Source organism: Arachis hypogaea, chromosome 3 (assembly GCF_003086295.3).
Source record: "Arachis hypogaea cultivar Tifrunner chromosome 3, arahy.Tifrunner.gnm2.J5K5, whole genome shotgun sequence".
NCBI classification, from domain to species: domain Eukaryota; kingdom Viridiplantae; phylum Streptophyta; class Magnoliopsida; order Fabales; family Fabaceae; genus Arachis; species Arachis hypogaea.
The window spans coordinates 35,202,054-35,215,173 of record NC_092038.1 but is presented as its reverse complement, the minus strand read 5'-3'; the positions used below and the strand labels follow the sequence as shown (position 1 = coordinate 35,215,173).

Genomic DNA, 13,120 nt, shown 5'->3' with positions numbered 1-13,120 from the left:
GCCGTGCGATACGCAAACTCGGAAAGCAGGAAATAACATATTGAATTATTGATTACCTACTAATGTGATCCTCCTGCCTTATTAAACATAATATAAATGCAGGAGGAGAATTTATATATAGTTTATGTCATATTCAAAGCCAAGGAGAATCGTAAATAGGTGTGACAACAGATTTAACTTGTAGGTATTTGTGAAGTGCATCCAATCCGGAATCTTTTCCAAATCCACTCATCTTATACCCTCCAAAAGGAACATCATCCCCAAACGCAAAGTAGCAATTGATCCAAATAGTCCCTGCACGAATGGACCGTGACATTGTGTTTGCTGTGTCTATGTTCTTTGTCACTATCCCCGCTGCTAACCCATATCTTGTGTTGTTTGCACTCTTAATTGCTTCCTCAATCGTCCTGTTTTTTCAGATCATCAAATATACTTATTGCACTTTTTCCTTAATGATAACGATAGAATTATCTATCTCACTTACTTGAACTTCTTGAGTGCCATCACAGGGCCAAATATTTCATCTTGTGCTATAAGCATATCCTCCTAATTAAACGGCACAGTTGTTAAAATAATTAATTATCTACCTAATTTAAACTCTTGATGACTTAGAATTACTCACCTTCACATCAGAAAAAATTGTTGGTTGAATGTAATAGCCCTTGTTGCCCAGTGTTTTACCCCCAGTCAACAGGGTAGCACCTTGTCTCTTTCCATGTTCAATGTAGGAAAGGACTTTTTCAAATTGGTTCTTGTCAACCTACATTAATTATATCGAAAATAATTAGCCACCAGAGAATTAAGAATCATAATGAGTTAGTGTGTCAATGTGTATATATTGATCGCAAGTCTTAACTAACTAATTAATTACCTGAGGTCCTTGCTGAGATTTAGGGTCAAAAGGATCCCCAACAACCCATGCTTTTGCCTTCTCTACTAGCTTCTTTTCAAATTCATTGTAGATACCTTCCTGAACAAACACACGCGAACTTGCAACACAGACTTCTCCCTGATGGTGTGTGACACGCGGTAAGAAACAGATAAAAGAATTATAGGCAGAGATATAATTCTTATGACTATGCTAAGTATACATCAAAATCAACTATTAAAATGAATCATAATATAAAATATACATTGAAATATAAAATATATATATAAAAAAATAAAAATTACACGTATATTTATACACAACTCTATAATAACTAATTTGATCACTGATTTTTAGTATTCGCATAACATTTTTGTAATTCTTAATTGAAAGCAAATGTATGTTGTTGACCTTGTTAAATAGGATGCCCAAGAGAGCAAGGTCAGCAGCTTTGTCAATATCAGCATCATCAAAGATAATGAGAGGTGATTTTCCTCCTAATTCAAGTGACACTTGTTTCAAGTTGCTCTTTGCTGCAGCTTGCATTATTTCACGCCCTACTTCTGTTGAACCTGTGAAGCTAACCTGAAAATATGTATATTTATTTATTCATTAAATGTTACATACTCAAAACATTGCAAATAATGTGTAACATGTAACTAAACTAGTAATTACTTTATCAATGTCCATGTGTGAGCTTATTGCAGCACCAGCAGTTGGGCCGAATCCGGGAACTACATTAAGCACTCCATCCGGAACTCCAGCCTTCAGAATTGGAAATTATGGTAACAATTAGACAAATGAATATGAAAAAGGATGTTAGCTCTAGCTAGTAGTTTTAATAATAATAATAAAAAACAGAGTAAAATGACAATTAGATTCATGAGAATTTCGACCTCATACTACTTAAGTTTTGAAGAAGAAAAATACTAATTAGATCCTCCATAATAGTAAACAATGGACATGTTATGTCCTTCTGTTTATGGATAATTCAAAACGAAATAGAGTTGCCCATGTGTTTTGTTATCTACATAATATGTCTTGTTGCTACGACATGAGCATGGGACAATACTATCAACTGCTCTCTATTTACTATTATAGAGGATCTAGTTAGTTTTTTTTTCCTTTAGATACTAATTAGTCTAAGGTCGAAATCCTCAAAAATCTAATTATGCCTGGCTGCCTGGACTCTGAAAATAATGTGTAGAATAATAATGGTAGGTACCAGTTTGGCTAGATGAGCATAAAACAGAGCAGAGAGTGGTGTCTGCTCTGCAGGCTTGAGGACCATGGTGCAGCCTGCAGCCAAGGAAGGGCTAACTTTAAGGAAGAACATGGTGGTTGGGAAATTCCATGGAATGATGTGTCCAACAACACCAATTGGTTCCATCAATGTGTATGCATGGAACTGCCCAGACATCTTTAACACCTCTCCATGGATTTTGTCAGCAGCACCAGCATAGTAGCGTAGAGTGTTTGATGCTGTAGGAATGTCCACAGCCTTGCACATATGATACAATTTTCCAGCATCAATGGTATCTAGTGCCGCGAGTTCTTCCACGTTTTCGTCAATTAGTTCTGCCCATTTCATCAAAATCTTTGCTCTCTCCTGATCACCACATACATATATATATGCTTGAAACATTCATGTGGATTCAAAGTAACACATCCAGGGAAATTTATGTTACTGCATCTGCATGCAGTACCGATCATGATTGAGTTTATGTGACAAGTAAAGTTATACTCCCTCGATCCGTCTCATATTAAGTGTCTCTTTTCATTTTAAACATGCAATATGTTGCTTTTTTAAAACACCAAATTATATTTTGTCTGATAAAACAGATGTTTTTATAAAAGATTAAAATAATAAGTATTTGTAAAAAAAAAAGGGTCAATCCAAACTCACCTGGAGTAAGATAAAATGATTCAAGGTAAATATGAAAAAATTAATGAGGAAAATTATCATAAGTTATGATTATTATCAGTTATAGTTGCTTAGGAGACGGAGGCTGATTTTTCAAAATCAAATTGCGTTTAATTTCATAAATCAGGAATTAAAAATATTTAAAATAAAAATCAATATAAGAGTTAATTGCCAATCCATATTTAATGGTATATTAGTGTATGACTAATTTGATTTTGTGACAGGCAAGTAAAAGTTTTGATCAAGAGAAATATTAAATAATTAGATAATAAAAAGAGAAAATACCACTATTTTTTTCTGTAAGATGTTAAAATGACATTTCTCTTTTCTCTATTTATAAAATGTATATTCTCCTTCCCTTCCCTTATAACTTTTAAAAAACTTTATCTTTAATCCATTTTAAATTTTTTTGTGTTAACTAATGTTAATTTTATCTATTTTTGAAAAAAAATAAATTATTTTTTACAAAAATACCTTTTAAAAAAATTTATTTTTTATCACTAAATTTTGCTTAACAAAATACTCTTTAATAAATTATTTTTTTATTCATTAAATTGTAGTTTTTACCAAAATATTTTTTATAAAAGTTAATAATTAAATTATTTTTTCTAAGATATCTTTTAATAATTTTTTAACTATTAAATTGTAATTTTACCAAAATTTTCGTCAACAATATTTTTATATTTTACTATTAATTTTTCGATATCAATATATATTATTTTAATATTAAATAAAAAATCTTATAATTGTTAATATGTATAACAATTAATATATATTTAATTATTTATATTGAAAAATAATTTTACTAAGATTTTTTATTTAATGTTAAAATAATATATATTGATATCGAAAAATTAATAGTAAAATATAAAAAATTGTTAACGAAAATTTTGGTAAAATTATTGAAGGGTATCTTAGAAAAAAATAACTTAATTATTAAATTTTTTAAAAAATATTTTGATAAAAATACAATTTAATCAATAAAAATTAATTTATTAAAAAATATTTTTGCAAGCAAAATTTAATAAAAAAATAAAATTTTTACTAAAGAATATTTTTATAAAAAATAATTTATTTTTTCTTAAAAATTGGATAAAGTTAACATTAATTAACACAGAAAAATTAAAATAAATTAAAGAGGAGGTTTTTTAAAAGTAATAAGGGAGGAGAATATACATTTTATAAATAGAGAAGAGAGGAGTGTTATTTTAGACTTTAGTATCTTGTAGGAGAGGAGAGTGATATTTTCTCTAATAAAAAAAATGTTGGCATTTATTTATAATTTTATGTTGTCATTTGTATATGAAAAAGTTTAGAAAATCACCATTAATTCAGTCAACTAATTTAAAAATTTGCCAACAAAAGAAAGAAATTAACACAAAAAATAACTAAAACTAAAAAAAAAACAAAACATTTGAAATAAAAAAAAAAAGCATGTGAAGGTGAAATAACATAAAATAAATTTTGGATATAGAATTAAAGATTTAGGATTAAAAAATTTAAGATTTAAAATTTAGTGTTCATGATTTTAAGTTCAAAATTTAGGATATAAAATTTAAAATTTAATATTTAGAATTTAATTAAAATTTAGAATCTAGAATGAATGAAGATGGTAACATGATGATATTCACTAGCAGTGGCTGGCAGTAGCGGAGAGGTAGTATTGTTGATGGTGACAGTTAGTTGTTGTGAGTGAAATTGTAATATTAAAAAGAAGAAAAATAAGTGAATTCAAATAAAAATGTTGACCACCATTTTAAAAAATTTTATCCCAAAAAAAGATAACTTGATGACGAAAAAAAAACAAAATATTTTTATTAAAAAAATTAAATATATATTAAAAATAAAAGATATAAATTATATTTGTTTTTTAAGAAGAAAAAGAACTTAAAAATTAAGAAATAATTAAATTGATAAATTCTGAGATTCTATCAATTATCTTGTCCTAGTTTTTTAAACAGTATTTTTGTTAAAAAACAAAATTCTTTTTTAAAATCTTAAAAATACTTACTAAACCACTCAAAGAAGTATAAATTGATTTTATTTTTTATTAAATAATTATAAAATTTCAAGAGTACAAGAGAAAGCTAAAAATAATCAACAATAGAGTAATATCTAATGAACTAATAAGGATAATTATTATCTAATAATACTCGCAATATGAACGAAATACGGATTTATATTGTATTACAGAAGCTTGAGGAAAATACAAAGATGATTACTGAAAATATAAAGACAGCAACAAAAACTTTAGATATTACAGCGTATAAGAGATTGTGTGTGTAAAAGCGGATGCTTCAACACCTTCTCCCCCTCCCTATTTATAGGGGACTATCCCCTTTATTATGATAATTATTTTACAATTTTATTTCTAATTTTTACAAATCTTCTTGTTTTTTCTGTAGATTGATTCAGGAATTCTGTTTTAATTTAATAGCTTCTATTTTTAATTCTGTTATAATTTTGAAAAGTTGGTAGTTAGTTGATCTTATAATTCTGTTAATATTCTACTAGTATTCTGCTGGTAGAGGTTGTTGTCTTCAGCATATGATGTCTCCTTGATTTTGGAATTTCTTTCATACCTCTTCTTTTTATGGTTTAATATATGTCTTATTTTTTGATTCAGTATTTTTTTTTTTAACGTTCAAATGGGTCTTTAGTATCTAATATGTATAGTCATGGGTTGTACTGAACTTCTTCATCTTCCTTTAATAGGACTGATTTTATTGCTTTAAAATAATTTTGCATTTCTTCTTCTGAGGTAGTCGCTACATGGGTAGCCATCGTCTGTTTTTTTGCGTGCTAGAAAATGAGTCTCTTTTTCGTATGATATTTTATCAAACCCTAAACTATGGTTCGGAGGATCTGATCTTTTCTGAGACATGGTCATCCAGTTATCAATGACCTTTTTACTGATTAGGTTGAGATCAAATTCATTCCACCATTTTATTTTTACGTTTCAAATTAAATATTACACACTAGGAGTGTCTTCATATCTTATTGAGTCATATTCTTATGTCATTATCCTGCATATTCCCTTAGTGGATATGAAAAAAAATCATTTTGTAGCCGTCTAAAAGTGAGGTTTTATTTTTAAAATATTCGTAGGCCAGACTAGCCTCCTTTAAAAAAATGGCTTCTATCGGTCCGAATTCTTGGATCCATACCTTGAACCATTTAGGAAACTGTAGAAAAATTTTCTTGTGAAACCATATGAACCATGAATGTGGATTTAGATATAGGTGCATGGTAAACCACCAAGCATTTATATAATCATAATAGGAATAATTTTGAAACTCAAATTTTTTGGTAAAATTTTTGCGGTGAAAGGGAAATTTTTTCTATTCTGACAGAATTATTACTTTAATAATTTTGATTTTGGAGTATATTACGTCTTTGGTGGTTGGTCTTTATTGTGGATTAGTCCAATTGATCCTGTATCAACTAGAATAAACTCATAGAAAATTCGGATTTCTTAAATACTCACTAATGGATAATGGAAGGTATTTGAGAATATTGTTTTATAAAGGATTTTTCGGTCAATTTTGAACCATTCTTTTCTAAGGCCATTATTTTCATAGGCATAGATTTTTTATGATAAGGATGCTCTTCGGATAGTGGTTTGGTTTTAAAAAGACCAGATGGTTGTAATAATGCATATCTATTAGCTGTAGGTACTTCATATATGCTTTTCGTTGATGCAGATGATTTTTTGCTTTTAACGGCCTATGACATCATCAAAGGTTTAATGGATAATTGTTTATTATTAGCTGGTAATGACGTCGTTGGTTGGTCAAGTGGTTGACCATGATTTTCACTACTTATTTGTTGTGTGCTCATTTCTACCTTGCAAAAATTCTCATGTTAGGAAATCAGGCAATGCATTTGATTCACCTTTAATATGTTCAATAGTAAAATCAAAACATGATAATATAGCCTTCTACCTGGCAAATTCATTTGATTCACCTTTAATGGGAGTTCTATACGATTTTTTTTCTTCATTCTCAAGGATGATTAGATCCCCACTATTGGCTTCGTTTGTTGACCCATCTATGTACAAGTTCCAAGTGGTACATCTCCCTTGTTGTTTCCTAGTGTACGGCCAAGAAGTCGACTAAGTACTGCGACTTAATAGTCGTTCGAGCCTCATACTTTAAGTTAAACTCTGATAACTTTACATCCCACTATAGCATTCGTCTTGCGATATCTATTTTTGTAGAATATACTTAATGGGTTGATTAGTTTAGACTTTGATGGTATCAGCTTAGAATTAAGGTCGTAACCTCCTAGAGGCCAAAACAAGGACGTAGGAGAATTTTTCTATCCTTTGATGGTTCAATTCTACCCCATACAACACCTTTCTTGTAAAGTATATAGGCTTTTTTCCCTTCTCATCTTCTCAGACAAGGGCTGAGACTACAACTTTATCAGTAACAAATAAGTACATCACATGCTTTTATCCTATTTCAGGTTGGGTTAATACAGGGGTCGCCTTAGAAAATTTTTGAATTCCACTGGTAGTCATGCCCTTTTCATAAGGATTGAAAATAGTAGTAATGACTTCAAGGATTAGCCTGCCAAGAATCTACATAGGGTTGCCAGCCTACCATTTAGTTGTTAAACTTCTTTCAAATATATCAAGCTTCGCATCTCAATTATATCCCTATATTTGTCCAGATTAGCTTCCATACTCCTTTGGATAAGCATGAACTCGAGGAACTTCCAGACTTCTACTACAATAATACATTTGGTGGGATTTACTCTCATCCCATGCTACCTTATGGTGTGGAACACTTCTAATAGGTCAGATAGTAGACTAACCTCCTCGTTGGTCTTGACAAGCACGTTATCCATGTATACTTCTATGAGTTTTTCCAAGGGAGGTGAGAACACTTTGTTCATGAGTCCCCAGTATGTAGCTCCATCATTTTTTAATCCAAAGGGCATAACCACATAACAAGAGTTGGCTCTAAGGGTGATGAAAGACGTCTTCTCTTGGTTGATCTTGTACATCAGGATTTGATTATATTCCAAGTAGGAATCCACGAAGGAAAGAAATTCGTAACATGAGGTTGAATCTACCAAGGCATCAATGCTAGGTAAATGGTAGGGGACTTTTGGACAAGTCTTCTTAAGGTTGGTGTAGTCAATGCACATTCTCCACCTTCCACTTTACTTCTTCACGAGTACAACATTGGCTAATCATAAATGGATATTTTATTTTCTTTATGAATCTGGCTTCCAGAAGTGTTTAGACCCGTTTCTCCATGACTTGTGCTGTTTCAGGGTAGAGCTTTTGCCATCTCTATTGTATAGGTTGTGACTCTAGGTATACAATCAGCTTGTAACACATGAGGTCGAGGTGGATACCAGCATGTCAGAGGTTTTCTAGGCGAAGATGTCAAAATTGTCTTGTAGGAGCTTGCTAAGATCTTATTTCAACTTTTGATCCAGATTTGCTCTGTCATTTGTGGTTTTTCTGACTTTTTCTCTAAAAATTTGCACCTCTCCAATTTTTCCTTCAAGCTGAGGTCTCAATTTTTCACGAGCTCAGATAACCCTGAGTTTTATCGAATTTACCTCTTTTCCCTTTGTACCACCACGTAGGTTCAAACTTTTATTGTAGCATATTCTAGCCAATTTTTTATTTCGCTTTATAGTTTTTAGTCCCTCGAGATAGAAAATTTCATGCAAATATGAGAGTTGACACCACTATAGCAAGTCGGTTTAAGGTTGACCAACCTATTAGGACATTGTAGGCTAATGCGACATCTACCACGATGTAGTCGATGCTTAGGGTTCTCATCTTCAATCTCTTGCCAAATGTGGTATAAAGGGATATGAACCTTAAAGGTTGGATACGGGATTCTCCCAAACTAAAGAGAATTCCTAGGTACGCATTCAAGTCTTATATTTTCAAGTCTAACTTGTCAAATGCTGGTTTAAACATAATATTGAATGAACTTCCCTAATCTACTAGGGGTTCTATGAAGATTTGCATTGGTTAAGATCATTGTTATCACAATTGGATCATCATGCCCGGATACTATACTTTGGGTATCTTCCTTTGTGAAAGCTATTGTGGGTAATTCACGCATTTTCCCAACTTTTTCGACCTGGTAAACTTCCTTCAAATGTCATTTGCAAGAGAACTTTGTTATTCTCCCCTACAAAATCACCAGCAATCGTGTGGATATTTTCTTCAGGTCCTTTGTGGTCACTCTCACCTTCCTCTGTCTTCTTCTTTTCTTTTCCTCTTACTAGTTTTATCTGATTTTTCAGCAAATTATTTATGCAACTGCCTTTCTTGGGACAACTCTTCAATCACGTTTTTCAAATTGTAGCAATCATTGGTGGAATGATCGTAAATTTTGTGGTATTCACAATATTCCGACTGATTTTTGCCCTTCTTGCTCCTTATGACCTTAAGAGGTGGTATTTTTTTCATGTGGTATATTTATCTATAGACGTCAATTAAGGATACTCGCAATAAAGTATAGGAATGGTATCTTCGAAATTTTTCTAAGTTGTATTTTTCTTTCTTCTTTGATTCTTTTTCTTTTTCTCGAGGCTGATATTGACTGCTTGGTCCTGACCTAGGCTTTTTCAGTTGTGTAGTTTTCTCCATGTTAATATATTTCTCAAATCGTTCTTAAACGTTGTACAATATGGTCAGATGACTTTTTGATATGGATTGCGAAAAAGGACTTTCTCTGAGGCCATTGACGAGCCTCACGATAGCTGCTTTGGTGGGCAAGCTTTGAATTTCTAAACATGCCTTCTTAAACCTTTCCATGTAAGCCTTGAGACCTCTTGTTTGATACTCAAAAGGCTTAGGACGTGCTCGGCTTTGTCCTTTTGGATGGAGAGTCGAGTGAGAAAACTCCTCGCCAAGTTGTCGAAACAGGTGACCAACCTAGAGGAAAACTATCGAACCACTTCATTGCCTCCTTAGTTAAGGTAGTTGGAAATGCTTTGTACCAATTTGCATTTAAGGTATCAGCCAAATACATCTGACTTTTGAAATTGCTCAAGTAATAACAGGGTCAATCGTACCATAGTAGACGTCCATGTTTAGGCACTTGAAATTTAATGGGACGGACAAATAAAAGTTTTGATCAAGAGAAATATTAAATAACTAGATAATAAAAAAGATGTTGGCATTTATTTATAATTTTATGTTGTCATTTGTATATGAAAAAGTTTAAAGAATCACCATTAATTCAGTCAACTAATTTGATTTGTGACGCGCAAGTAAAAGTTTTGATAAAGAAAAATATTAAATAACTAGATAATAAAAACGATGTTGGCATATCTAAAACTAAAAAAAAAACAAAACATATGAAATTAAAAGGAAAGCTTGTGAAGATGAAATAACATAAAATAAATTTCGAGTATAGAATTTAAGATTTAAAATTAAAAAATTTAAGATTTAAAATGTAGAATTATGATTTAAAGCTTAAAATTTAAGATTTAGAATTTAGTGTTCATGACTTTAAATTCAAAATTTAGGATATAAAATTTAAAATTTAATATTTAGAATTTAATTAAGATTTAGAATTTAAAGTGGATGAAGATGGTGGTGACATGATGATGTCCGCTGGCAGTAGCTGACAGCAGCGGAGGAGAAATATTGTTGGTAGTGACAATTAGTTGTTGTGAGTGAAATTATACTGTTAAAAAGAAGAAAAATAAGTGAATTCAAATAAAAATATTGACCACCATTTTAAAAATTTTTATACTAAAAAAGGATAACTTGATGACAAAAAAACAAGCAAAATATTTTTATTAAAAAAATTAAATATATATTAAAAATAAAAGATATAAACTATATTTTTAAAAAAAAAGAACTTAAAATTAAGAAATAATTAAATTGACAAATATTGAGATTCTATCAATTATCCTGTACTTGTTTTTTAAAAAATGGTTATTTTTGTTAAAAAATAAAATAATCAATTGGAGTATCAATTAATTATTAGTTGAGCTGCAAACAAATTAAAAAAATTATTTAAAATTAATTAAAAAATATTTAAAATCTAAAAAAATAAAAATATATAAAAAATTCAAAATATAATAAAAAAAATATTATAAAATTATTGTAAAAAAAATTCAAAATCTAACCAAAAAAATTTTAAACGTAACAAAAAAAATCTAAAAATTATTATACAAGAACTTCCAAAAGTAATAAAAAAAAACATGGAGGGAGAGGTTACACGGAAAGAGATGGGCGGAGAGAGAGGCAGCACAGATGGAGAGGTGGCACGGAGGGAGAGATGTGAAGGAAAAAAAAAAGTTAATTATTTGGCTATATATAGAGTTGATTCTTTAAATTTTTTTTATATTTTTTGTTTTTATTTATAACTTTATATATATATATATATATATATATATATATATTACTCTATTATAATTCAGTTTAAATTTTTAAACTAATAAATTAGTAATTATTAATTAAAACAGTTCAATCACTAGTTTAATTTCCAAAATTTTGTGAGAAATAAAAAGTAAAATAATCATTGTAAAAAAAAGTGTGATACTTAAATTTATCTGTTTATTGATTGAAATTAGCTAATAATTGTTGACTTCTTAGTTGAATTGTTTATTTATTTACACACTTTTTTGGCTGAATTTTTTTCCCCAAACATTTTTCGTTATTCATTAAACTCTCAAATTCTTTCACTCTATATCCGAAAAATAAAAATTAAAAAGAAAAACTTACAGAGGGAGGCATGCGAGGCCATGGACCAAAGTCAAATGCGTGACGTGCAGCCTTAACAGCAATATCTATGTCTTCTTTGGTTCCTTCGCTAATTCTTGTTATCACCTCTCCCGTTCTTGGATCTATTGTCTCAAATGTCTTCCCTGTTTATTTTCTATTTTTTAACAATACAAATTAAACATAATAACAACAAAAGCCGCAACGTAATAACCAGACGAAAGATTTAAAATTCCTATGTAATTGTTTTTATATAAAATTATTAATAAAAAATTTTAGATAATTTGATATGTTTGATTCAATTGTTAACGCATTAACTATCAAATTCACCAATAATTTTATGCTTTGGAACTTCCTTCCTTTCTTGTCGATACGTATGTCAAGTAATGATGAAAAACAATAATAGTGACAACCTAAAATTTTGACTCGAGCTAAGTTGTTGGTTAAGATATTTGATATAATTACTCCTAGAGGACAGAGATGAGAGACTAGGAAACTAAACTAGAATAACCTGCAATGAAAGGGCAAATAAATAAATGGAAAATATATAGAAAAAGAGATATATAAATTAAATATATAAAGAATATATATATATAGAATACATAATATTGAATTAATGATTAACCTGAAACTGAATGAAGAAACTGCCCATTAATGAATAGCTTGGTGAAGTTGACGGTGACGGAAGAGCAGTCACGGCCATTATTAGCGAGTTCAGTCATCCTTAATTTGTATGTGGGATTAGCAAACAGGTGAGATTGTATGGAGGAATAAGACACTTCTTCTATTGTAATTCTATGTCTATATCTTGTGACTTGTGTCTTGTGAAATTGGAACTAGCTCCAGCTACTATACTCTACTCTATATATTGCTATTAAAAGTTTAAAACAAGTTGGACAGCGATATATATATAGATTTTTCTTTGTGTGTGTGTGGCTACTGTTAGATAACGGTGAAGCTGTGAAGCACCTTTTTGTCCACCGTCTTTATTTCAGTAAATCATTGATATGATAATAATGTTTATCAAATTTTTTGAACTTACTTTATTTCTGTCTCTTATGAATTATGACTTCATGCTTACAAAATATATAAATTCTAAAGTGTTATTGAAATTATATTTCAATGAATTTTTCATTTAAATAAAAAATAAAAAATATGTAATTATATAATTTTATAAATTGAATTTAATTACATCTGTATTTAATTTTTCTTATATAAATTATGGTATTGAATTGTTAGGAGAATATTTAAATAAAATTAGAATGAATAATAATTTTAAATTATTAATATTATTCATTTTTTAGAAAATATTTACCAAAAACATGAAAATAAAATAAATAGTATCGACAATACATGTTAAGATAAAATGAGTATTGTGAAGTGAAAAAATATTTTATTCAAATAAAAAATCGTTATACATATATTTATTTTTGATTGATAAGGGAAGCGCGATGTAACTGGTATTGGTGATCGAAGGGGAATGGCGGCAAAGATTCGTGCGTGAAAGGGTCGACGGATCTAATTGTAAGAAGGGTTGACCGCAGGGGGAGAATGGTGGATCGACAGCCATGCGACTCCATGGTGACAAAGTGGGGCATAGTGGAGCAGGGAA

General features: G+C 29.9%; 1 protein-coding gene across 3 annotated transcripts; it reads right to left on the bottom strand.

Moving 5' to 3' along the window:
* Nucleotides 1-21: 21 nt before the first annotated feature.
* LOC112790259 (aldehyde dehydrogenase family 2 member C4) lies at nt 22-12,392 on the bottom strand. Of its 3 annotated transcripts, none has more exons than XM_025832573.3 (9): nt 12,134-12,392; nt 11,512-11,654; nt 2,094-2,477; nt 1,544-1,633; nt 1,280-1,453; nt 872-1,009; nt 623-760; nt 485-546; nt 22-407 (listed from the first exon to the last, which is right to left on the bottom strand). In XM_025832573.3, the coding sequence occupies exons 1-9, from the start codon at nt 12,228-12,230 to the stop codon at nt 134-136; spliced, it is 1,500 nt and encodes a 499-aa protein (XP_025688358.1). In that variant the 5' UTR covers nt 12,231-12,392; the 3' UTR covers nt 22-133. The 3 variants fall into 3 exon arrangements, with proteins under 3 accessions (XP_025688358.1, XP_025688359.1, XP_072088895.1); XM_025832574.3 differs by having other exon boundaries at nt 11,512-11,665; nt 12,134-12,390; XM_072232794.1 differs by having other exon boundaries at nt 11,512-12,019; nt 12,134-12,378.
* Nucleotides 12,393-13,120: the final 728 nt, after the last annotated feature.

What these genes read in the sequence shown, in the direction of transcription:
- LOC112790259 (XM_025832573.3), bottom strand. Translation starts at nt 12,230, where the DNA reads ATGACTGAACTCGCTAATAATGGCCGTGACTGCTCTTCCGTCACCGTC. An exon ending in CAATTTTTTCTGATGTGAAG is followed by an intron (nt 547 to 622) that starts GTGAGTAATTCT and finishes CCGTTTAATTAG; the next exon opens with GAGGATATGCTTATAGCACA. An exon ending in ATGGCACTCAAGAAGTTCAA is followed by an intron (nt 408 to 484) that starts GTAAGTGAGATA and finishes CTGAAAAAACAG; the next exon opens with GACGATTGAGGAAGCAATTA.